Source organism: Hypomesus transpacificus, chromosome 7 (assembly GCF_021917145.1).
Source record: "Hypomesus transpacificus isolate Combined female chromosome 7, fHypTra1, whole genome shotgun sequence".
NCBI lineage: Eukaryota > Metazoa > Chordata > Actinopteri > Osmeriformes > Osmeridae > Hypomesus > Hypomesus transpacificus.
Window position 1 is genome coordinate 2,325,629 of NC_061066.1, and position 25,901 is coordinate 2,351,529.

Consider the following 25,901-nt stretch of genomic DNA (forward strand, 5'->3'; position numbering starts at 1 on the left):
CTTCAGTCTGTCCTGTGTTTGTTCTTGTGACATCAATTTGGCCAACTGGAAAACCAGGAGCAATAGTTAGACAAAACCACCCTTGTCACAGCTTGTGGGTCTGGACCCATGACAGTGATGCAGAGAGTGGGCTGGACCGTGTGATGCTGGTCCAGTAATTGGAAACAAGAGGTCTTTCACTTATCTAATGGGATAATACAGATCCCCATGTGAAGCTCATTCTTGGGAAGGCACTAAAGTCTTATACCTATGACTGCAGTTTTGGACAATACTTTATTGTATGGCTGGGGGGTGAGAGAATGGGTTTCTGAATCTAGGCAACATTTAAAAAAAATAATTGTCAAAGTCTATTGTTTTATGTAATACGAACATAGACCTGTAATGAAAACGTTATTGTGAGATGTCACTAAAATTACACAAACCTTATAACGTTAATGTGAGATGTCACTAAAATTACACGAACCTTATGGTAACAAATGCTCATCCGCACACCTGCTACTGATGCCTCTCGTCTCGTTAATCGACAATGACGTCAGGTAGTTCGTGGAATCGACACCCTTTGATAATGCGTAATTCGAGCAATATAACACTGTCAAACATGTAAATATGTTTGTTTTTCTCATTCCCTAAGTCGTTAAACCCTTTACTGTTTTTAAGTATATCTTGACTAATCGTTACAAACGTTTGCAGGATCTACTTTACGTCTCCAATTGTCTTATTCGTTTTTGTACCCCAGACGACATCACTCGGTAAGCATCCCAAGTCGAGAGATTCACGTCAGTATTCAAGCACCTTTTCATTATTTCCTCACCCTAGTTGCAATGTGAGTTTGGCAGAAAAGAAATCTCATCGATAATGCAATAGGCCTACCAATTCGCAGCGTCTTTTCCTTTTTCAGTAAGATGCCAAAGTTTTACACTCTCCATGTGCTGGACGATTAGGAACATCAGCTTGTTTGACAGGTGACTGAACACTGTTTTCTTTTGTTAAGTTCTGTTTCACCATGTTAAATACAGTTATGTTTACCCATAGATCAGATAATATATGGTTGAACACCAACAAAATCCAATCAATGTGGAAAAAGGACAAATTCACATCATTGACAGTTTCCCCATCGTTGAACCACACTGTAACCCTTGAGTATGGAGACGAGGTCTGGAAATGGACATTTTCAGTCTTGCCGAGTGAGTATGCCTGCGTCTCCCTTGATCAGAAAGAAAAAGTAATTCAAAGGAGAAATGTTCTTATCCGTGTGCCCAATTGTGAGCACAAGGACTGCTTTTCTTTCACCTTCTCAGATACTAGCAACATTGTAGTCAGAGGTCAACTCAAGCCTGAGCAGCAGCCCTCCAAAACCACCCTGGTGGGTATGATGTCAGTGACACCATCTCTCAGTACACGCATGCATATCTCTCCTCCCATGGACACACACATCAGTTCTCACTGCTGAACTGAGAACTACATGATCAATTGTATTCTTCTGTAAATAACCATTAAGGATGTCTGGAATCCAACATTTCATCGCCAGTAACTGTGTTAATGTGCATATGACAATGTGAACCACTGTCCATGTGAACAAATATCAAACAAGCATCTCTTCCTCCCAAGTAGGAAGCCATGCAGTTGTTGTCTGACGATGAGGTTTTTCCATGTGAAGCAGGCACTCGGTACCTCTATCAGGATGAAAACCTCATCATCGCTCTGGGTACGTTTTCTATGACAAAACATGTCATTATGATTGAATGAAAGATACATATGTGGGTGTTGTGAGAGGGTGCAATAGAGAAGAGTAGATGAGACAGACAAAGAAACAACAAGAAACAAGACTTAGAAGAGCAAAGAGAAACAAGCTCTTCAGAACATCTAAGCTGAGCTGCACCTAGATTCCTCCGTTTTGGATTCCTTTCTGCTCACGCCCCTTTGTCTCCCCTCCAGGCCACACCCCACGATACCCTCTCAAAATGGAGCCCAGGAGTTCCTCAATGTTACTGATATCCTGGCAGAGGGCGTCCTCTGATTCCTCTGCCTCCCCTGCCAACCTAGTGTCTCTCTACCACCCTGATACGAAGGCCTACGTTCTTCTGACTTCAGACACGACCCACTCCAAATACTACCGCTTCACTGGCCTGGATTCCTGTGGCCCCTATGCTGCCTGTGTAGAGAGGGAAGGCTCTCACACGCTCACCTGCCTCTATGCCAACACAGGTAGGGCTTAAAAACAGGCGCCAGCCTAAACGTATGAAAGGTCACTCATTTGTTAGGATTTATGTGTTTTGGATATGTTGTTTGCTTCATTTTGAATTATTATCGTTTTGGGGTGATAGTCCCGGATATGCCTAGAAACTTCCAGGTGGTATCATGGAACGTCACCAGCATCACGGTGGGTTGGGACTGTCCGGACAACAACAGGTTCTCCCTCTTTCTCGTCACGGCCTTCTACCTCAACGGAAGCGACTACATCCTTGAGGAGAGGTACTTCAGGCACACTCTGAAGAGCTTTGTGTTTACGCTGCTGGACCTGCAGCCCTGTAGCAGGGTGAAGTTTGGTCTGCAGACCGTGTGTGAGTTTGACACAGCGTCTCACTTCAGCAGGATGGTCCTTATCGATGGGAACACTGGTGAGAAAAGAGGAAAAAAACGTCATTAGATAATCATTTCGATATTTTTGTGTTTTTATCTCCCAGGAGGAAGTCTCTTATTCAGCAGGGGGTCTCCTCCATTTGTTTTGTTCTCTTGAAAGTTTTAAGGAAGTTGTACCATGTGAGGGCATGTGCGAATCCCCCTGTGACATGGCTCGTAATTAGTTTTGTATCCTCTTGTCCATCCTCCAGTCCACTCAGACATCCATAACCTGCATCAAACCTCCTCTGGGCCTGGCAGCTACACCCTGACCTGGGAGGTGAAGAACATTTCCACAATCTCTGCATTCAGAGTGTACCACCAGGGGGCGCTCCACGCCTCCACCCTGCTCACCACACACACGGTGGACGGCCTGGAGCCCTGCCAGTACTACCTCACCAGGGTGGAGGCCATATGTGGGGACAGCGTGGTCATGAGCTGGAGGAGCGTAACTGCGTGCTCGGGTACTGGAGGACCACCTTTCATGTTTGGGTGATTGAGATGTTGTTCCATTGAAAGTACAGCAGATCATCTTACAGAGCTTGGATTTGTTTTAGTTATTAGTTTAGTTTATCTGTGAGTGCATCCGTGTGTGTGTGTGTGTGTACATGGGTGTGTCCTTCCTCCCACAGGAACTCCAGGTGTGTCAGATCTGAAGTATCACTCTGAAAACTCCACGGCTCTGTGGACAGCCGATGCCGGCGGCGAGGCAGTATTCCAGTACCAGCTGTCGTACGCAAACAACAGCACCATCATCCAGAAGGGGTATCTGACGGAGACCATGCTCCCCCTCCCAGGGCTGATCGAGGGGGCCCGCTATGTCCTGGACGTGTGGGAGGAGTGTAATGGGGAGATGAGTGCCAACCAAGCACTGCTGGTCTTCAATGGGATCAACGTGGCCCTCAGACCCCTTGATCTGGACTTTGGTTGGTTTTGTGTGCTGTGAAGATGTTTGTAAAGCTGTCAGGGAATTATTTATTATTCACCAGTGTTTACTGATGAGTGTGATTTAGGTCCACATCACATCACTGAAAATCCCTTCATTATGTCTTTAAAATGAATGCGTTCAGTAGACCTCATTTTGTGACTTGCAGTTAAATGCTGTACACCCCCCCCCCCCCCCCCCCCCCCCCCCCCCCCCCCCCCCCCCAGGGTTAGAGATGGAAGACCCCAGCCCAGTGCTGGTTCTGGAGGTGCCCTGGCTGCTGCCAGAGGCCCTGCATAGCCCCACATCTGAGCCCAGGGCCAAACTGCAGCACATCATTGAAAAAAAAGTGAGGGTTGATTTTTTATTTTTTTTACTTACTTAATCATGTTTTAGGTATTTTAGCTTCGACCTGAAACCTCTCACAAAAGGTATGTTTGTCTACACTGAGGGCATCTAAGTCAGAGATGTATCCAGTAGTGTACTTGCCAACAGATGTACACACAGAAATGCTTACTAATATTAAAATATTTGAAAACACTTATGGACCTTGTGGAGATATGATTCCCAACATCCAATCCTGTCATATTTCACTCATTCTTTATCAAGGAGACAAGAGAATGGCTATTTGGGGGTACAGGAAATAGACTAAATTCAACCCTGTCTTTTTTTTGTCAGTTGGAGGAGCTGCTGAAAGACTTCCCACAGAAAGCCAGGGTACAATTGGATGGCTTCAGGAATGCGAGCCAGTCAAATACAAACATCCTTTTTAGTGTGTTTGATGCCTTGATAACAGACAGGGACGTGCCACTGCCAGTAGGAGACCTGCTGGACCATGTCCAGTCCCTCCAGCTGCCCAACGTATACGTCAACAATGGCATCATTTACTGGGACGGTGAGAAGGATCTCCTCACCTGAGTTCAATATACATAGAAACGATTTGAAAACATAATTGAACCGATTCACCTTTGTAAAGTTTTGCCATCTCCTTTACAAAATAGCTAAAAAAAAAGTTTACTTAGCTACTATATACTGTACCTGGTTCCTGTTGCACTTTGATTAGAGACAGAATTTATGTTCTAAAATGTATTTTCTTATTTGAGTTCTGAGTGTTTCCATTCCCTAGACCCAGATGAGTGCTCCTCCCCTGACCTGATCAGGTGTCCCTCCCACTCTCTCTGTATCAACACCCTGGACTCCTATACCTGTGTCTGTCACCCTGGTTACTATGATGTCCGCTCACCCCTGACCCCCTCCCTGGACCTAGCGTCTGCTCCTGTCTGTTACGGTATGTCAGTCCATTCCACCACACCTCCAAAGTCAAGTACAAAGTTGCTAGAGTCAAACCCGTAACCATGCGTCCTAACACTATCAACAACACAGCTTGGCCACAACCCCCCCACCCCCTCACCCCGCTTCCCATTGTCAGTTGTCAAGTATCCCACTGCTATCATTATCGGAACATAATTTGTCGACTATCCGACTGCTATCACTATTACAATGTATCTAGGGCTTGACGATTAGTAGAATAATTGAAAGGTGTTTGTGTGAGAGAGTCACTGCTCTCCCCACGTCTTCTCCACACAAACAGAGAACGGAATGTTCACCCAGTGCCTGGACAGACGGATGGCGGGAGGCGTCTCCAAAGCCTTTCTGACTGCTTACCTAGGCGGCGACGTGACGGTCTTCCTGAATGACGGCCGCTGCGCCGTGAACGAGAGCGAGACGCTGTACCACTTCAGCTCCTCGCAGTGTGGTACCGAGAGGCTGGTGAGTGGTCCACCCGTAGATGAAGGACGTCATGTAGGAACAAACACGGGCGATCCCTAAGGGATGGTCAGATTCTAGTCATGTGCAGGGCATCGTCATGAACGCATACTAGACAGGCAGGCGGTATGCCATGGAAATCTGTAATGAAATTACGCTTGTGTACACGGCACTTTCTGTCGACGTAATGGGATTGTGTGTGGTGCGTTCCGTCTCTAGGTGAACACGACACACATCGAGTTCCAGAACTCTCTGACTGTCACCTTGATCAGCCAGATGACCATCACACGCAGGGATCTGAAGGTTATCTGGAAGTGTGTGTACCCACGAACCTACAACATCCTCAATGTGCGGATTAACGTAGATCAAGATAGGTGACAAATGAAACATTTTGTGTGTCCTTGAAGTAAACATCTACGTTTTCTGTACTATATACAGATCACAAGTGTCATGGTGTTGCTTGACGGTATTCCTCCCTCACTTGCCCTCTCCTGGGATCAATCCAGGATCCTCTGACTAACGCAGTCAACAACCACCTTTCATAATCACCGCTTTAGCTAGCTACTATCCCTGAAAAACTTGCTGTTTTAGTGGGTGTGATTTATACCAAGGACAAGTTGAACCAATTCTACTCATATCTCATTCAGTATAGTTCAGTCTGCTTTGCTCTCAGTTAAAAAGCCTCCACTTACAGAAAAACCTCCTGTCCGTTTGGCATACTCCAGGGTGTCCTCCCACTCTGTGGGCGTCGTCAACTCGTCCCACAGTCTGTTCCTGACCATGAACTTGTACAGCGACCTCTCCTACACCAACAGAGAGCCCGTCTCCATCACCCAGGCCGACGCGCTGTTCTTCGAGGTGGCCCTGCAGACGGAGCACACCTTCACCCCCGAGGTGCTCCTGAAGGTCTCGACCTGCTGGGCCACGGAGAGCCCCGCACCCAACAACACGGTCGTTGGCATCTTCCTCCTGGAGGGGTGAGTTTCCTCTGTGGGGGCGGGGGGGGGGGGGGGGGGGCAGTCTTAATAGTTTTCAGTGCATTCATACTCTTTGTACTTTGTAATCTGAACCGACTTGCAAGTTACATGGTTAGGTGAAAAAAGACCCAGACACACGTAGCCACTGCATTTATTGTTTGTAACTGTTTACTCTTTCTCATCGACTCTCATTTTGAATTTCATGGAACTGAACAATGCAATCCTATTCCCCCAATCAGATGCCCTGTGGACAGTACGTTCCACTGGCTGTCACTGAACGGAGTGGCACAGAGGAGCAGGTTTTCTCTCCAGATGTTCACCATGCCTCGGGGCCTGCCCATCTACTTCCACTGTCTGGCCCACATATGCAGACACGATGAGGACTGCACCACTGTAAACCAATTCAATTCACTTAATTAAATTGATCGTTTTTGCTGGCTTGTCATTAGTTGATTAACAACATGTTTCTTATACTTGTAAGATGTCATGTGTTTCGCAGTTGAGCTTCTGTTAGTGTTCAATTCTTCTGGATTGAATAACTGTTCTTTGACTATTGATTAGAATTTATGGACTATTTGCTTATTGATTTGTGTTTATTGACACTGTATCTATTTCTCTAATCCCACGTTTATATTTTAAAGAATTGTACCGCTCCACGACTTTCTAAGAGGTCAGTGTCCCAGAGGAACGTGAACACCAGACAGATGTCAGTGGTGTCAGCTGGCCCTCTGGTGGTCAGCCTGACGGCAAAGCCAGACACCAAACCCTCTGACTGTGAGTAGATGTGCTGGGATCACGGCTGTGTAAATAAATGGGCCTACCTCCCGGCCTATGTCTTTTTTTGTGTGTTTTTTTTAGATTTTGTGTTTCTTTCATTCAGGGGGTGAAATGGGGACACTGATCTCCGTTGTTGGTGGGACTGTAGGCTTCTTTCTGTTGGCTGTGCTTGGAGCCATTGCATCCCAAGCCATAATGATGTATTATAAGAGACCAAGGCTTCAATGAATATATGAATGAATGTAGTGGTTCTAGTGAGCTGCATTCAGTATGCAGCATTTTCAGTGCTACTGCAATGTACATAATACAGTTATGTATTCCTCCAGTGATATCACATTGCTAAATAAAATGTAAAAAACGATCACGTTAATTTATTGAATTAATCGCCACAGAATATAATTGACACAGAAACATGATCGTAAAAAATGGTTCATTAAGACTGAAGATGCAGAAACACCCGGTGGATATAGTACTTCCGGTTTAGAATATCTGGTACAACAACAATGGCGACCTCCACGAGTGAGGAAAGCATGATCGATGCACAGTCTGGAAAGAAGACGAAAAATAGTAAAAATCAAGGTAAGTGATCTATTTATGACACATTTTAACATACGTTAATATTTGATTTCTGCTACCATGTCCATGCTTTTTGCCAATTTTGAGGTATAAATGAGCTCGAGTTAGCATCAGTTACCCATGCTATAGCAAAACGTGTTGGCTGGCTACTGTGATAAACATGGCTGGCAGCACTAGCTAAAGCAGATATAACTTGCTTTTACCTAGTAATCGTACCTGTAAAAAAATATATATATATATATATATATTGAATACGATGGAACTATTAGTGCCTCAAATCTGCGAATTATTAGTTAACAAGGTAAAATGCACAGTGTAGCCATATAAACCGTGCTCGTGACACATTTAGTTACATATTTGGGTCACAGTCTGTACCAGTTACATTCTTTCACTAGCTACAATTTCTGTTTTCTTTCCCCCAGTGGACGAATCGGACCTCCTAACTGTGCCAGACGGCTGGAAGGAGCCAGCGTTCACCAAAGATGATAATCCCAGAGGAATGCTGGAGGAGAGCAGCTTTGCGACACTTTTCCCCAAGTACAGAGAAGCATATCTCAAAGAGTGCTGGCCGCTGGTGCAGAAAGCTCTTGGAGAAGCGGTAAGTTCAGCCAATGGAGGGTTCTTTTAGACCAGGGGAAGGCAACCCTGGTCCTCAGGTGCTACTGTCCTGCATGTTTTAGATGTTAATCTGCTCCAACACACCTGACTCAAAAGGGTTGTTAAACAAGCTCTGTGGAAGCCAGGTAATGACCATTCATTTGAATCAGGTGTGCTGAAGCAGGGAAACATCTAAAACATGCAGTTCAGTGGCAACTGAGGACCAGGGTTGCCAACCCCTGTTTTAGACTGAGGCCTGTCTTCAGTTGTAAGCAATTTGTTTGGAAGTTAAGTATGTCACTGGAAGTTCACTGTCTTTACTGTTGCGACTACAGCACATCAAGGCCAACCTTGATTTGATTGAAGGCAGCATCACTGTCACCACCACCAAGAAGACCTTTGACCCCTATTCCATAGTGAGGGCACGGGACCTCATTAAGCTGCTGGCTAGAAGTGTTCCGTTTGAGCAGGTACCCTCATGTCAGCTGTCAGTCTGTGCACATTTGTCAACCTAGCACATACATTTAATGTATTTTCTGCTCTACCAACTGTATGCACTTGTTTTGAAGCGTATGCTAAATAATTCAACTATAAAATAAGCTGCTTCTTTGCCTAGGCTGTGAGGATACTGGAGGATGAAATGGCATGTGATATTATAAAGATCGGGACGCTGGTACGAAACCGGGAGAGGTTTGTGAAGAGGAGGCAGAGACTAATAGGACCCAAGGGCTCAACTCTAAAGGTAGGACATCAACCATGTAGTGGAGGCCAACACACACTAAGGGGCAGTGTTGTGCTATTTTGTGGTGACACCCACCATCCTGATAAGATTTAAAAAAATATATATATTTTCTTTTTGTTCTGATAGGTTCTAGTTTCTTGTTGAAAATGTTTCATTTTCCTCTTGTGGAAATCCAGAACTGTTTACTCACTATGTTCTGTCTCCCACAGGCTTTAGAACTGCTGACCAACTGCTATGTGATGGTGCAGGGAAACACAGTGTCGGCCCTGGGGCCCTTCAATGGCCTCAAGGAGGTGTGTGGACTGCTCTCTGTAACACAAGCCCAAGTTCACTTTGTTTTCATGCTCAGTATACTTTATATACAGTATACACCCAGCTAAATATATTTTGTATGCAGGTACGTAAAGTGGTGTTGGACACCATGAAGAACATCCATCCCATCTATAACATCAAGGTAAGTCCTAGTGTTACTCTTCATGCAGGTTGGTTTTGAGGCAATGAAGCTGATCCGAACCACTGATAGGGTAAAGATATCTTGCCTACTTAAAACACTTTTAAGTACCATTGCAAACCTGCTAAGATTTTAAATATGAACTATCCAAGAAAAAGACAATAAATCATCTAGTGTGTTCTTATATTTTGCAGCCACAGACTCGAGGTGTTTTCTGAGGTTCTAAAAGTGGTAGTTACTATTTTACTAGGACAGGAAGTATGGGCAAGACATAGGATGTGGTTGCATATTAAAAAAAAAGAAAAGGAAACGCAAGCAAATCTGCAGCTGAATCTTTTTATGATAATAATATTCAGTCAGTAATATTAAAAAGGTTAATTTATTTTTTTTTATTGCTCAAAAAATGTGATGTTGGTATTTAAGGGTAGTCTTAGGGGGTATTCCAGAAAGCAGGTTATGCAACATAACCAGGTAAGTTAACCCACAAACTGATTCACAATGTTGCAGCAACCTACTGGCAATGTTGCTACAATGCTGGGTTTCAGCTTTTCTTAGTCCATTACCGCCATAGCCAGGTACATAGTTGTATTGTGCCCAATGATGATTATCCATCCTTGTTCTGGATTCAGTGAAGGACAAAATGCCATCTCCAGGCTTGCTTGCCATTGTGGTAAAGCTTGGAGCTGAGGGCACAAGCATTCTCGCAGATACATTATTATTTCTTCACAGTAGTATGGAACAGGTTTGCTGCCTCAAATATTCTAAACCTGTAAAATATCAAATTTTCACACATTTTTACCTTTTCTCATCCTTGATTGTGTTCCATGTCGGGGCGTCTGAACCCAGACGCTCATGATCAAGAGGGAGCTGGCTAAAGACCCGGAGCTCCGGACACAGAGCTGGGAGCGCTTCCTGCCTAATTTCCGTCACAAGAACCTGACCAAGCGCAAGGAACCCAAGAAGAAGACCACAAAGAAGGAGTACACACCGTTCCCCCCCCAGCAGCCTGAGAGCCAGGTGGGTGGACCCTCAACACACACACACACTCAGCAACCCTAACCCTGATTTGTGGACCTTCCACACACAGAACACCTCCTTTAAGTCTGTTTCAATATTTTCTCAATTTCTTTTTATTCCAGATTGACAAAGAACTGGCCACTGGTGAGTTCTTCCTCCGAGAGAGTGTGAAGAAGAGGAAGAAGATGGAGGAGATCAAGGTATGCAGCTCCGTCCATTTCTCTCTTATAATTCTGCTGTCGCTTTGATAACTTATGCCCAGCAAATCAGTACAGTTCAATAAAATCACCATTGTCTAAAAGTATGGGGCCTCAGTACAGTCTTTCATGTCTTGCAGGGAAAACAAGCTGAAGCACTGACCAAGAAGCAAGAGGAGAGAAATAAGGCTTTCATTCCACCCAAGGAGAAAGCTGCTGTAAAGAAGACCAACAAAGGTATGTGCCATGATTGTTTCTTTTCATGCCATTACTTTGTGCGTTCTCATCTGTTCACAACCAGGTTCGCACAGTCAATGTACAAACATACTCACGCGACTAAAAGGCATCAACAACATAATTCTCTCTTCTGCTTTTGCAGCTCCCTCAGATGGCAAGATCGATATTGAGGCAATCAAAGCTAAAGTAAAAAATGCTAAGACAAAAAAACTGGGCGCTCCCCCGGTCAACCCAACCCCCCCAACCAACACCAGTGATAAAAAGAAGAAGAAGAACAAAAGCTAGTTGTGAAAGCCTGGTCAGTTGACTGCAAGAGATGGAACAGGAACTCAGAAGGATTGTGACATGTCCACATGTGACAGTTTGAGTCCACGCAATGACTAAAGTACTTTAAAGTATATAGCAGTGTCAATGGTGTTTTCCATTCCCCTGTTCTGTGAGGTTTATTTAGGATATTCCTACAACTTCAACAAGACGCATGGACTTTATTAACATGACTCTGAACCTGACGGATTAACACAGCTCTGCATACACCTTTTCTTACCTTGTATTTGGTCAATTATGATTGACGTGTAGAGACATTTCGTTTGTGCACAACCCATGTTTGCCAGGCATGCAGGTTAATGGACAGAAACGCATCATTTTCCAAGTATTTCTATTGATAAATAACATTCATATGAAGCGGGATTCATCGCTGTCTGTTCTCTTTATATTGGGACATTTTGTAAGTACCAAATAAATGTTAATGTATTTAAAGTGATTGTAGTGTGTGTTTAACACCATACAAAAATGTTCAAATTTCATCCTATGGTCTCTTGAGGCACATCCCAAATGCATAGTGATCATGAAACACCAGACTGCCTAATCTATTCATAGAAGAAGATGTCAGGGTAGTATTGCTTTGCACCATATGCAGAGAGGAAGGTGAGGAGCAGGGCTAGTGGTCGGATGACCAGAATGGACACGCAGGCTGTCCCAGTTTCGTAGTCCCAGTCAGGAGTCCAGCTGTAGTCTGCACACAAACACACAGGTTACCGCACAGGTGAATACCAGTCCACTGCACTGTCCCTGGACAGGAGGGGCATGTGAATAGGGATGGGTATAGCTAGATATGCTACGTATCTTGGCCGCGTTTCCCAGATTTGTTAAGAAGCTCTTAACGCTAAGGGCTTCTTAACGAATCTGAGAAACGCGGCCCTTATTAGTGTCTGTACCAATGTGAAAAGAACATTGGAGTCCCCACTAGTAATTAGTGGTAGGGCTGATGTAGTGTTGGCATACAGGGTGATGATACAAATGGCTGTCCTCAGTCATATTCAAACCTACACTACTGGTGCTGTTCTTCTACGTATGTCATAGGTAACAATACATGGGAATGTACTGAACAGAGGTGAAAGCATGTGATTAAATCAATAATGTAACCAAAAAAGGAAGATATGTAGCTTTTAGCTGAGGAGTGTACAGTGCTACACTCTGTGAGAGGGTCCGTTTTCTTGCACTGTTCTCATGCTACAGTGTTATGTAGTATTCACTATGACTTACTTCTTGGTGCATCTCGTTCTTGGTTGCCTGTGAAGAGAGAGGGCACCGTAAGATGTAGCCAGGAATCATAAAGGTTCAAGGTCATGTGATGAAGCTGAAGTAGGTGGAGCGGTCGGGACCCAGGTGTGATGAGGAGGACAGGGGAAAAAACGAAGTGGCCGTGTTGTGCAACACCTTTGCATAGCAATTCCCTTTGGGGGTTTCAGAGCGCTTTTCCAAACTGACTGCAACAGTGGCTTACAGAAAATATGACAGCTTTGTGGTTTCCTGCTAGCTGGGTGTGAAATGAGACTCACGGCATAGGTTCCCCTGACATTCGTTGGTTCCAACCTCACAGTCGCTACAAGCAGCTCCAGTCTTGTATGGTTTCCTCCCAACCACGTTGCCCCTGGTGACGGAAGCGTAAAGCACACCCAAAAATACGTATGGGACGGAAAAATGATATTCATTTATAGATGAGTGTTTGTGTGCAGTTTCATCTTGACTCACGCAGGGGCATAGTTGCACACAAATATAGCCGCCTTTGTTGTAGGAAAGTTGGTCCGAGCCACTCCGTTTGGACAGATGTTGACTGCACAGCCAACCTTGTAGCTGCTAGCCCATACAACCTGGGAATAGCAGCACTTATCAAGCAAACGTGATTAAATTCTGTGACTGTTAACAAGATCAACAATTTCCAAGGGACCATCTTAGTGAAAACCAGCTATTATTTATGGGGTTATGTACTTTATCACAGCAAGCATGCACAGTGTTGAAGCTCATTATACTGTACCTGAGTGTAGTGGCCACAGACCTTACCCTGCATACACGTATTGCTTCGATTGGAGTAGTTTATCACCTCAGCAACCCACAGGTTCAAAGAACTTTGTACTGAGAAGATTGAGATGGGGTATCCTGTCCAGATGTTCTCTCCAACAGAGGAGAACGAGGGATGGACTCGCTTGGGATCTTTCAGGTAGATGTTGTGTTGGAAATCACACTTTCTGGACCATGCTCTGGCTGTGATGGCCAGTCCCTCATCCCAGGTCTGGATGGAAACAATGCCATAATAATGAAAGGATCAACATTAGCATGAAGACAGGAAGAAAAAAGGTGGAACGTAGATTAGCTATGTTCCCCTTTTGATGAAGATTGTATGTGAGGTAACCTCACATCTTACCATATAAAGCATGTCACTAGCATCTTTCACCGTAGATCACACAGAGTTGTGCATCTTCACACAATCATCGATGAATTGTCCATCTTTGATGTCTGGCAGTGACGGGGAATCCTGTCCTGACACCAGACAGCCAGACATACCAAGAACAAGCCCAGTACAAAGCAGCCGAGGTAATACTATCTGCCACATACTTCTAATCAGAGAACAATTCAGTTGTCTGGAACTTGAACAGTAAACATTGAGGATCTTATCTCACATCTCATCGTTCCACTTCTTCCGTGTCACTGTGAGGAAAGTTTAGCTACAGACTGAACTGTAATGGCTTTGGAGGAAGTAGAATATGCAAAAGAATATGTTAGGCAAGTGTGTTAAAAAGGGTGGTGTTTGAGCAAGAGAGAAGTGAGGGGTGTGCATGCTTAAGAATGGATGGTGACTAATGGTGATCTATGAAAAAATTGAATTGAATACGTTTATTTTAATAAACAAAATACATTCCGTAGATTACTCGACCCAATGGAAAGAGATCCAAGATTCAACCCAAGTCTCTAATAAATCCCCCAAAATTATACTAGTCATTTTATTACACACAATCATAAACCTTTCACTTTCAGTTTATTTATACAGTGAATACATTCTGTAGCAAATCTTTTAAGTCTCTAAATTAACAAATAGAGTCTCAGAAATCAACAGTTGTGTTACATCAGTATTTGCATGTAATAAACATATACCTTCCACCATAATTCACATAAAAATAAAATAGAATTACAGTGGATTAGTTCGCTGTGTATATTTCTTAGCCTTTGTGTATGAATGAACTTAATGGGTGACTGTGTATGTATGAAGTTAAGGAACTACTTTGCGAGACAAAAACCTGATATGTCATGATTGTCAATACAAATTAATTAGTGCTGAAACCCTTCTCATTGGTTTTGTGCAATACAACATGGAAGCACCACAGCTATGACAATGCACACCCGTATGTGTAGCCATTGTGTTTTCCCCCCTGTGTGACCATGTTGGGTTTTGGTTCAGAAAGCTTCTGCAGGAGGAACTGGTCCCAATCAGGTCCAGTTGTGGGCAACCCTGTCTGGAAGTGGTTCCAGAACCTGGAAAGAGAGTTGACTAAATGTAAATGTAAGAAGAAATGTTTTAAAGTTGTAAGGAGAGATGATGGCAGGCGTGAAATATGGAGTACTGTGTCTGTGAACAGGCGTGGGACGGGGGGGTTACCTGTGGTGGTAGACGTCTGGGTCTCTGCTGATGCGATTCTGGAAACCGATGTACAGGTGGTCCCATAGCAGACCGTTCAGAACCACATGTCTCATGACTCCAATCCTGCTCTTTATCTACACAGGAGGAAATATACAGATATACAATATATATTTTCTACATTTGGTAAATGACTATGTTATACTATACTATTTACACAGATATAATGTACTCTGTGTGTATATTACATTGGACGTGCATTCAATTTCCACAAACTAGCTCTTTGTACACTTGAAGAGTAGCGTTAGACTTGTCTTGGTCAACAGATCCTGTTTCATCTGTTTGCACTAGCTACATCTTACCAGCCATTATTGGCTTATCAGCCATCCTACCTCTATGTATGCATGTTCTCTTGTGGGCCTCTCTGTGGGAAAAGTCAAATTCAGGAAGTCCACAAGATATTCATAGCCAACGGGCTTGAAGTCATCATCTGTCTCAATGACCTGTAGCGCAGATGGCGTTAGGCAGTAGTTAGAGCAGAAACATTTGACACATATTGAAAAATATGTATGCGGATGTATTTACCCGCACAACTAGCTCGTAGTTTTTAAAGCCAGCCCAGGTGTAATAAACCGGTATCCAGCTGTCATCTCGAAACATCTCGGCAGTGATGGAGCTGTTGATTTGGCTCACGTACATATCAAAATCCCAGCTGTCCTTATAGATCTTTGTACCAGCCGGAGGTTCGGTGATGGCCTTCCTATAAAGTAGCAGAGGAGATATTGAACATGTGATATATTTAATGATCACATCATGCAATCATCATGTAGGGAATCATCTGGCTCAATGGGACATTTCAACAAACACACGTACACGTACAGTCATATTGATTTGCATATGCACACACACACACACAAATGCTACACACCTGTTCATTGGGTCTCTCAAAGCCAAGCCCAGATCCAGCACAGCGCCTGGCTTTGGAGTCCAGGTTATGATCCCTGGGTCAGTCTTCCTGATCAGGGCATTGAGCTCCTCTGCTGTGTTTTTCCTGTTCATGTCCTTGATGTTCCTGTGAGAACACACAACAGCACTTCAGAGGACGTTCTGCTGGATTCTCAAGGGGAGAAGCATTTCAGCACTTGACTGCAGGTCAAGCAGTCGTAGGTTCTAAATCGCCAAACCCATGGGTCACGTTGATAAAGGGATCTGATATGGTAATTATGATTCTATTCGTTATCATTATAGGGCATTATTATTATCATTACCTGTCTGAGGGATGGGCTTCTACAAAGTAGCCTGCAAATGGACAGTAGATTCTGGGTTGCAGAGTTTTTACCAACTGGGCCTTGTAGTTCAGAAGTTTCCTTCTGTCAGTCTTGATAAAGTCTGCCTTCCACTCGTCTGAAAGGGAAAACAAGGATAACAAAATAACTACTAACATACACATGGCACATAAACAAGCTAGGTTATTTTCACAGTTTTCCTGGTTTCCTCATTCAAATTAACTTTAGATGTGCTCAATGGTCTGTTATGTACACTCTCCTCAATGCCCAATAAACATGGCCGTTGAAGAGGATGGTGATTGACTATGTTTGATATGTCGAACCTGTCAGGTGTGTTCGAACTGGATGCAAACATCAACACAACAACCCACTTCCATGGCAGATCATAGGTGGAGTCCATGGCTCCGACCTCACCTGTGTACCTGCCCCCTTCAAAGGTCATAGGGAACCCGGATGCCCCACCGGCGAAGTCGCTCATCATCAGGTCCACGTTGCGGGGCAGTCGCCCCCCGTTTGGGTTGGTGCAGTCCACCGTATTCAAAATCCTGTGACCTGGATGGAGAGAGCATGAGCAGCATCTGTGGTATAGCGCTGAACTGCAGATTGAGAGGTTGCAGGTTCAAAACCCCCTCTGTACCCAGTGAACCACCTGACAGTCCCCCCACACACACACATACTCCATGTGCAAACCAGACACTTTTAAAACTCACCATGCAACACCATGGGCCTGTGAAGCATCACATTTCAATACACTGTATGTCTCCATTTCACTGCTTATGGTGAAATTACAAAAGAAAGTGCAATTGAACATTGCAAATTGCAATTGAAATGGAATATTATGAGGTGCGTACGGCGTCAAGATGCCACACTAACCCAGTGTCCCATATACCTCAACCTTTAATGAATTGACCCTTTGTCCCATGATTTACTTCCTGATTTTGCATGATAGCATAGGAGATAATGCCTTTTTATTGACTTTGATGGCTCATGATACCTTATCACTGAGCGTAGTTATAAAAGGTGATGGCGGCTTGGATTGTTGTAACCCTGATGTTGAACTGTGATGGATGAGTCTGAGGTCATTCTACCCCCCTCAAGAGTTTGCTAATGCCCTCATCAGCTCTGTTCCTGCTGCCTCCAATAGCAGTGCCTCGAGGGCTGTGACACAGGTGGCAGACTGCGCTCATGAACAACTACAGCACACCCCACGCCATTTTCTGTACACTATGGCATGATGGCACCATTGTGTGTGTGCATGTGTATTGTGTGTGTGCATGTGTATGGGTGACTCTGTATGCATGTATGTATGTATGTATGTATGTATGTATGTATGTATGTATGTATGTATGTATGTATGTATGTATGTATGTATAACTTATCAGTCATCTGACAGTATGTATGTGTATTTTAATAGCAAATCATGTCAGCGTCCAAGAAGACCAATTTATATCCGGGGCAGTAATATATGTATCTTTTCTTGTCTAGGATGTATGGTTGTATTTATGGTTTGCATAAGCATCATCAAGACAAACAATACTAGTATACCTTTGTACTCCACTAAGATACAGGTGTCAATTTCGGGATGGACGCCATCTGTCAGAATCATAAACCTCAACTGCTCGTCAATCTGACAAAGAAGAAATGAAGAACAAAGAGGATGATATCACGAGAAACATCTTTGGAAAAGCCTTCATATAATAGAGAAATTTGCACGAGCTTACATTTAGCCAAACGCCAAATTGGACCACGTTGATATTTGTCAGTTTGAGTGTGCTGTTTTTCAGGTACCTTGAATGAAGAGAGTATTATACAGAGTAAAACAGCATACTTAATGTTAGCACCATTTTAATGTGCCATGATGGCTTGTAAAACTAAGGATGAGTTTATGATCATGGTAAAAAGCAACAACTTTCCCTCTGCCATGTCATAACTGAATACTGACAAACCAATCACCCACCAGAACACTGGCCTTGAGGTGTTACCGACATAGATAGGGAGATCTGGTCTTCTCTCAGACAATGTTTTCAAGGTGGGGTAGCTAACAAAAAGAAAGAAAAGATCAACAAGAATATCCACAGAGGAGCTTCGAATGAAATGCACATTCAAATACACATTCAAATACACATTCAAATACACATTCAAATACTTGGTTCTGAGCGTACTACACCCCACCTGTGTTTACCTGAGGTGGTCAGAGTGCATGTGGCTGATATAGATGAGGTCAGCGCTGCACAATCTGTCCATGGAGTCAGCAGGAGGCTGATGGAATAACCACCAGCCCCTCGCAAAGGCTGGGCCTGTCAGCCAGGGGTCGAACAACATCCTTCGCCCCCCCAGGCAGAGCTCCATGCAGGCATGGGTGAAGTAGGTCACCTGTGGTGGAAGGGGTGAGGGCATGAGGGTGGAAGGGGGTGAGGGGATGAGGGTGGGGGGTTGAAACCATCCTTTGAATATTGCATGCACATTGAGGAAGCAAGATTAGATTAGATTAGATTCAACTTTATTGTCATTACACAAGTACAGATACAAGGCAACGAAATGTAGTTTAGGTCTAACCAGAAGTGCAATAACAGTAAGTGCAGGATATTATAGTGTAGTGCAATAAAGTATGGACACAAGCTATCCTAAAAAAGTGTAAAAGTGCAGTGGAAAGTGCAAACAAAGGCAAGTGTGTGGGCAGTTCAATAGCCCTCTCCGCACAGTCACTTCTCCCTCTTGTAGTTCCAGAGTATCTCGAGGATCTGACAGCCAGGGCTCCGGTGGGAACAGCTCCACCAACTGAAGATCCCCCTCAGCTAGTATCTCGATACCTGCAGGTCAGAGAACACATCTGCGTTCTCTGTGCTCCTCTCCTTTTTCTTTGAACAAATGAAAGACAATCATGTTCTACCAGAGAGGACTGATCCCACTATCAAGAGATTTGGGTTTGGTTTTAACCTCTGTTGTGTATTCTCATTAAACTCTGCTGTAGTGGGAGATTAACACACACATACTTGTTGGATCAATCCATTTTTAGACATACATACCTGGTGTTTGAGTACTTACTAAGTTCCTCCTGTGTGAAGCTGTCTGGGGGGTTAACATACTGCATTGTTGAGGTGTTCAGCTTCCAGTGATGTTTTGTACAACGCACTGTTCTGTAAGATCAAAACCACCTGTTAGGTTGTCCACTGATCAATTGACAACTATAGGGATTAAAAATACTGATTATTATTTTGTTTATTATGCTGTTTTGAATGTTCTGAGTATAATAAACATTTTGATCTATACCCTGCTATATTAGCTCATTCGAACATGACCCTTGGTCAATCCAGGAGAAAAATAAATGAATGATGTTGTTGGTAGCATTGATAAACTGTCATTGTGCTGTTTGCTAAAGCTTGCTTATGCTCTGACACTAGATGATTGTAGGTCAGAAGTCACAATGTTACCAAAGTGTATACCGGTAATGCCATGCAATTTTGAATGATGAAAATAGCAGCAACGCGTACAATAAAACACTTCTTCATATGCTAAGATACTCTTCCAGCTTACCTGCCATCTAAGTCTTCTATGTCCTTTATGAAAGAGCCTCCTTGATGTTTGCACTGGTTCTTGCAAGCCTTAAGACCATATTTATCCTTGTATATGATATATTTCTTACCAGTCTTTGGGTTGTTTTTGAAGTTAATGCCATATTCTAGGTTCCTCACCCCTTCAGAGTTGAGATAAAGAACAACTTCTGAGTATTGAGCTGACATTTGGGCAGGAAGTTGTGCTGTAATGAATCAACAATGTGGCAATGTGGTGAATAAAGTGTCAAGTACTGAAAGCCGCTTGGCAGAGATGCTTTGTGATTCAATGAGGACTGAAAATGGTAATTGACAATGTCTCATACAGTGGCGGATCTAAGAGGTGGCAAGGGGTGGCAGCTGCATACATTGTGAAAAAACAGTCCCAAAGGGAAGAACCATAAGAGCATGTAGTGAAACAAGTTACAATTAAACAACATGAACCTCAATCTTCCCATGGAAAAATATTATTTGTACATAACAGAACATTTCAATAAATAATATTAATGTTACTGTTTAATTTAAACTACAAATATTTGTAAAGCTCTCTCTTGGAAGTCGCTTTGGATAAAAGCGTCTGCTAAATGAATAAATGTAAATGTAATGTAAATGTAAATATTTAGCCTAATCATTTACCATAGGGAGCACTGTACCCCCCTACTTTGGGTTTGATTCGCCTCCAGGAGGCCACCCAACATCTTCCTTCTGCCACCCCATTGCCACCCCAAATGAAAATCTCCAGATCCGCCTCTGGTCTCAAACATCATGATAATGGCACTGTTATTTCTATAATTGTCACTGCATCATTATTTTCCCCTCTCCTCGTCATCTGAATTTGAACAGTGCACTTTGCCTCTTTCTGTGAGGTAAAAAAGTTCCATCTAGATTAGATACAACAATGTCAAAATTATTTGTCTGTAAACATCAGTTCTGTAAACTTTTGTATCCTATTCTCCGTTTATCTTCTTGAGAGTGTGCATACTTAACCCTGTAAGACCCAAATATAGAAACAATGTCCAAAAAAAATGTAAGTGAACTTCAATGTTGATATACAGAAGCGTTGTTAGTCATAAAACTCTACTGGGGCACCGGCCCCTAATTCATATCCCTTTTTTCTTTCAAGCTTGCTGCGCACAATGCACTAATAGGCTATAGAAACTCCCCTTGCTTAACCCACTATACAACAGTTCAGGGATGCAACTTTGATATCAGCTTTGGCAAGGACATCAATAGCTAATGCAAGCATGCAAAACAATTTTGCATTCATCTGAGTGCAAATACTGTTTTTTTTTAGCTTCATGTAATAATGTTTTTATATTTTAGTCAAAATAAGATGATCAGTAGGCCTCTCATTTAGAAATGATCTTTGAGGTGTGCATTTTTCTTAGCTGACCTCAATTCTGACTTGTGTGGACGAGTCCGACACCTGAGGGATTTTTCCAGAAAGCAGTTAATGTCACACACCCGGTTAAGTTAATTCCCCAGCTGACACCCAGCATTGTAGCAACATTGCTGGTGGGTTAATTTACCAGGTTATGTTGCATAACCTGCTTTCTGGAATACCCCGCTGTTCTTCTGTGTCTGTACAGTGGCTATTTGGCAAGTTCAGAAGAGCGCGCTGACATGGAATTCTGAATGTACAATTAATGCGCTGACTAATGAAGTAAATTGTTAAATCTCAAACTTGAGATTTTACTGGGGCACAGCAGATTTATACTGGGGCACGTGCCCCGGTAAAAAGGGTCTAACAAGTCAGGTGGCTGAGCGGTTAGGGAATCGGGCTTGTAATCTGAAGGTCGATTCCCGGCAGAGCCAAATGACGTTGTGTCCTTGGGCAAGGCACTTCATCCTACTTGCCTCGGGGGAATGTCCCTGTACTTACTGTAAGTCGCTCTGGATAAGAGCGTCTGCCAAATGACTAAATGTAAATGTAAATGTAACGACGCCCCTGTTGATATATCCAGTCAAATGAAACATAGGGATACGCTTCCAGGAAGGTTTGCTGGTGGAAACCACTTTATGGCCAGATCTATATACATATTTAGTATCCATTGGCATTGCAAGGCAAGACAATAAGACCCAATGGCTATGTAAATGAGTTCAAAACTAATTTGTGCTTACAGTATTTTTTATTAATTATGTTTGCATGTTGTATGAACAGATTATAACTGGCCTAACTTGATGACTTTAATGACTGATGTTAAAGTAAAATCTGTGTCAGTCAATTGTTGGAAAAATTGAAGATGTAACTGTTATCCTGTAATAAGAATGATTCTGTGTTCAGCATTCCTTGCCAGCAGAGAACCCTCTCCCCACATGATCTATAGATGACACGAGGCTTACACAGACAAACTGACCTAGGTTGACCATTAGTATGCTAGAAGTGCAATAAATGTGTTAACCTTATCTGTGCTGAGTGAATCATATGGTCAAGCCTAGGGTCAGAGAACTCTGTAAGTTTCCACGTGCACGCGCACTCTGTTTCTGGGATCGATCATATTGACAGCTGATATGCAGGGGAGGAGACTTCTCACCAATATATAGTCTTACTTGAAGACTTGTGAACCAGACAAACTTTGTAGCACAATGGCGTGTGATGTTTTTGTCTCCTTGTGGGCCGGCCACAAGCAATAAAGCTTTCTTAAACTTGTTCACCGACTGACTGTGCAATGCTTGATAGATTAATATTTCTGACACAATACACAGTCTTCTGTATAAAATTGTGATCGACAAATACCATTTTGGATTCATAAAGTTTCTGAGGTACTTTTAGCTGGTTTAATTGTGTGTATTGAGAGGGACAAGTCATTAATTAATTTTCAAGTCAACCCAGGGGCATCATTTATACTGCACGTGCCCCAGTATAAATCTGCTGTGCCCCAGTAAAAATATAAAGGGCAAAATAACTGCCCTTAATAGCCATTTGAACCAATAATGTCACTGTGTAATTAGTATTGCCAAGTCATCCCATGTAGCTCCTTATCCCTGACACAAGTTTTGCTTGACTCCTGCTCCCTTTCCTTGTCAATACTGTTTCATAACTACAATTGCACGTTTCTTGGCAATAAGATGGATACAAAATGATTACTGTAATACAAAAAAATTAAAATGCTGAAAATAGTTAAAGACCATTACCTTTTCTTCTCGACAAGGGACCCAGAGCATGTGATTATGGAAAGGTACAGGACGAGATTGAAAAAAGCAGGCTGCATGGGGAGGGAGGAAAGAGAGGGTTCCACTCAAGTGGTGAAACACACATAGCAGTGACCACTCCCACAGGTATAGAAAGCTGTGAACAAGCCGCAAATAATTTGCGGGCTCTTACGCATAAAGTGTTGTAGGTCAGGATTCACCCACATTCGGGATTCTCTCTGATACCATTGATTTACCCAAGCCTGTTCCTGGAGGGCTTCCTTCCTGGAGTTTTAGGGTCCAACCCCAGTTGCAACTGACCACTATAGGTGAATTGGGTGTGCTAAATTGGTGTTGGAACAAAACCCTGCAAGAAGATACTTCTGAAAAACTGTACATGTCTTGTAATATCCTGATAATTGTACTTTGAATATCTTAGGCAAGCTCTATTAAAGGGTTAGAGTAATTATAGGCATACTATGGTTGTAATTTATACACACATACTTTCCCCGTTTCCCACAAGTGTTATGTGTATAGAGGAGGAGTTTTATATCTTATTTATTTTAGGAATAGATCATTGACTGAAGAAGGAAAAGGTTTCATGGTGGCAATTCACTCCCAAATGTTTGTTTTTTAACAAGCCAGGCAAACACAAGTGTATGCGTTAGATCGGGATGTTTTTAGTGGAATTATTTATAGTTCTGCGTTGTGTGTCTTGAAAAAAGAGTCGAGGATGATGTCGTGTGGAGAGGACTTTAATCGTTAACAGCATAAACAGGATCAATATGCTTCAAGTTAATTAGAAACAAGTACAAAAACAGGTACATTGGAATTCTTCAGTGAAGAGGAGCAGGACCTAATCATTCTGTAATTGTACTTCTAACAAAAAGCAAATAAACTAACTAAAACATCGTGTTCATTTTGTGTTTACCCAGTTGTCCACAAATGAGCAAAAGTCAATAACCCTTATGTTACCTTTGGGTCATTGTGAACCTTTGGGTCATTGTGACCCATTGTCTTGTTGTGGCAACTTTACCTAAAACAAGTAGCATTTTCTTTTAACCGTCTCGTCTCATAGCTCCCACAGAGTAAAGGTTAAAGATCCCATGACACGCTGTTTTGGATACTTTTATATAGGCCTTAGTGGTCCCCTAATACTATATCTGAAGTCTCTTTCCAAAAATTCAGCCTTGGTGCAGAATTACAGCCACTCTGAGCAGTTCCACAATGAGCTTTCCTCAGGACGTGCCGTTTCTCTGTCTGTAGCTTTAAATGTTATGAGGAAGAAAGAGGCGGGGCTAACTGTCACGCTTCGGTCGTTTGCAAGCCATGATGTCTTGAGGAAAAACCAATGTCGCACTCGCATGGTCGTAGCAAAATGTGTCAATGGTGGGCCAAATTCTCTGTGCGGGCAAAGCAGAGGGGAGGGGGACGTAAGCCGCGACATGCTTCCATACCCAAATGAATGTCCTGGTGCACGTAACTCTATTAGGCTATTGCATTTTGTACTTCTGTCAATCAATTTCTTAATTCTTGTCAGTTAGCCTACTGCATCCAATCAGCGCTAAAGTGTAGTACCTACCCTTTCCGTTCAGAGTTAATGTAATGTGTTTTTGAGTTAATGTTATGTCGTTTTTCATTTGGGGGAGCACATTTTTGTATTGGGGGGAGGTGAACAAGTCATCCGATTTGAGGGGAGTTGACTCGTATTGGGGGGTAGTATTTTCATTTGGGGGAAGTACTCATATTAGGGGGTGTCATTTGCACTTCAGGGCCACCGTACGTAACCTTTCCTATGTATGCACCAGCCTGCCAAAGTAAATTCCTTGTTTGTGCAAACATTCATGGCGAAAAAATGCTTCACTTTATTTTTGTATTAGGTAAAGTTCCCAAAGAAGCAAAATAATAACTACTTACTAACCGGGAGTGAGGTCATGCCGGGAAATATCAAATTGAGGCTCGGTCGATACGGCAAAGCAAACAACCCATTAGCCAATCAGAACGCTCTTACTGTTGTTGCCATATAATAAGTTAATAATATGTTAATAATGTAATAAATATCAAACTTCGGCTTTGCCGTAAGTAGTTATTATTCTATCAATAATCATGTACTCTGTGGTGTTAAACATTGAATGGGGTCAAATTAACCTGAAAGATAACTGGAGGGAGAACGTCTGAACAGTGCAATATGTGGTGCATTTATGTGGCCGCCAAATGTAACATTAAGTATGCACACTCTCAAGAGGATAAACCTAGAATAGGATACAAAAGTTAACAGAACTGATGTTTATACAGACAAATAATCTTGACATTGTTGTATCTATTCTAGATGGTATTTTGACTGCAGAAAGAAGGCAAAGTGCATGTACGGTTTCAACTTCAAATGACGAGGAGCGGGGAACTTGGACAATAATGTTGAAGTGACAATTATAGAAATAACTGTGTCATTATCATGATGTATGAAACATTGTCAATTACTATATTCAGTCCTTGTTGAATCCCCCAGCATCTCTGCAAAGTGGCTTTCAGTACTTGACACCTTTTTCACCTTTAACATCACGTTGTTGTTTTATTATAACGCACCTTCCTTCCCAAATGTCAGCTAAATACGCAGAAATTGTCCTTTATCTCAACTCTGAGGTGGTGAGAAACCTAAAATATATGGCATTAATTTCAAGAACAACCCAAAGACTGGTAAGATATATATCATATACAAGGATAAATATGGTCTCAGGATAACGACCAATATTCAATGAACGGACCACAAAATAAATCTTCGTCACAAAAGAACATGATTATTTTAGAGAACATATGAGTGTACACTACGTTCTCATGGTCTAAGACAAATATTAATTGCAAACACCATGTGCGCTTTAATCCCGGGGGAGGCAGGAGTTAATCAACCTTCCTCAACCCCGGTCCTCGGGGCTCACTGCCTTGTATGTTTACCTGTTACAACCCGAGAAAAGCATTGAGAAAGGATTGGTTAATCTGTTCCAGGATTCACCCGGGTGCGTATGAGTTATTGAAACGTATTTTTATGTCTGTGAAGCATGTTATCAGCTGTAGCCTTTTTTCGCTTACATTCCCCGTCGAGTGTGCACCTCCCGTCCGCTAGGTGGCAATAAAATACATATTTG

At 42.8% G+C, this 25,901-nt stretch overlaps 2 protein-coding genes across 6 annotated transcripts; both read right to left on the reverse strand.

The window, feature by feature from the left end:
- Positions 1 to 10,537: 10,537 nt before the first annotated feature.
- On the reverse strand, positions 10,538 to 13,932 carry glipr1a (GLI pathogenesis-related 1a). The gene is made up of 6 exons (XM_047022814.1): positions 13,584 to 13,932; positions 13,197 to 13,451; positions 12,914 to 13,032; positions 12,721 to 12,812; positions 12,425 to 12,451; positions 10,538 to 11,894 (listed from the first exon to the last, which is right to left on the reverse strand). The coding sequence occupies exons 1-6, from the start codon at positions 13,593 to 13,595 to the stop codon at positions 11,749 to 11,751; spliced, it is 651 nt and encodes a 216-aa protein (XP_046878770.1). The 5' UTR covers positions 13,596 to 13,932; the 3' UTR covers positions 10,538 to 11,748.
- A 246-nt stretch (positions 13,933 to 14,178) lies between these two features.
- On the reverse strand, positions 14,179 to 22,852 carry cmah (cytidine monophospho-N-acetylneuraminic acid hydroxylase). 5 transcript variants are annotated; one of them, XM_047022810.1, is made up of 16 exons: positions 22,765 to 22,822; positions 21,023 to 21,055; positions 19,613 to 19,835; positions 19,124 to 19,215; positions 18,779 to 18,888; positions 18,261 to 18,451; positions 18,036 to 18,116; positions 17,800 to 17,866; positions 17,624 to 17,705; positions 16,493 to 16,630; positions 16,061 to 16,196; positions 15,721 to 15,864; positions 15,378 to 15,552; positions 15,185 to 15,295; positions 14,814 to 14,929; positions 14,179 to 14,689 (listed from the first exon to the last, which is right to left on the reverse strand). In XM_047022810.1, the coding sequence occupies exons 3-16, from the start codon at positions 19,816 to 19,818 to the stop codon at positions 14,542 to 14,544; spliced, it is 1,797 nt and encodes a 598-aa protein (XP_046878766.1). In that variant the 5' UTR covers positions 19,819 to 19,835; positions 21,023 to 21,055; positions 22,765 to 22,822; the 3' UTR covers positions 14,179 to 14,541. The 5 variants fall into 5 exon arrangements, with proteins under 5 accessions (XP_046878766.1, XP_046878768.1, XP_046878769.1 ...); XM_047022812.1 differs by having other exon boundaries at positions 19,105 to 19,215; positions 19,722 to 19,772; positions 22,765 to 22,808; XM_047022813.1 differs by having other exon boundaries at positions 19,722 to 19,772; positions 22,765 to 22,807.
- Positions 22,853 to 25,901: the final 3,049 nt, after the last annotated feature.

What these genes read in the sequence shown, in the direction of transcription:
- glipr1a (XM_047022814.1), bottom strand. An exon ending in GTGTGCAACTATGCCCCTGC is followed by an intron (nt 12,813 to 12,913) that starts GTGAGTCAAGAT and finishes TTCCGTCACCAG; the next exon opens with GGGCAACGTGGTTGGGAGGA. An exon ending in ATGTCAGGGGAACCTATGCC is followed by an intron (nt 12,452 to 12,720) that starts GTGAGTCTCATT and finishes CTCTCTTCACAG; the next exon opens with GCAACCAAGAACGAGATGCA.
- cmah (XM_047022809.1), bottom strand. Translation starts at nt 19,818, where the DNA reads ATGTCAGCTCAATACTCAGAAGTTGTTCTTTATCTCAACTCTGAAGGG. An exon ending in AATTTGGCGTTTGGCTAAAT is followed by an intron (nt 17,706 to 17,799) that starts GTAAGCTCGTGC and finishes CTTCTTTGTCAG; the next exon opens with ATTGACGAGCAGTTGAGGTT. An exon ending in GAAGCCCATCCCTCAGACAG is followed by an intron (nt 15,865 to 16,060) that starts GTAATGATAATA and finishes GTGTTCTCACAG; the next exon opens with GAACATCAAGGACATGAACA.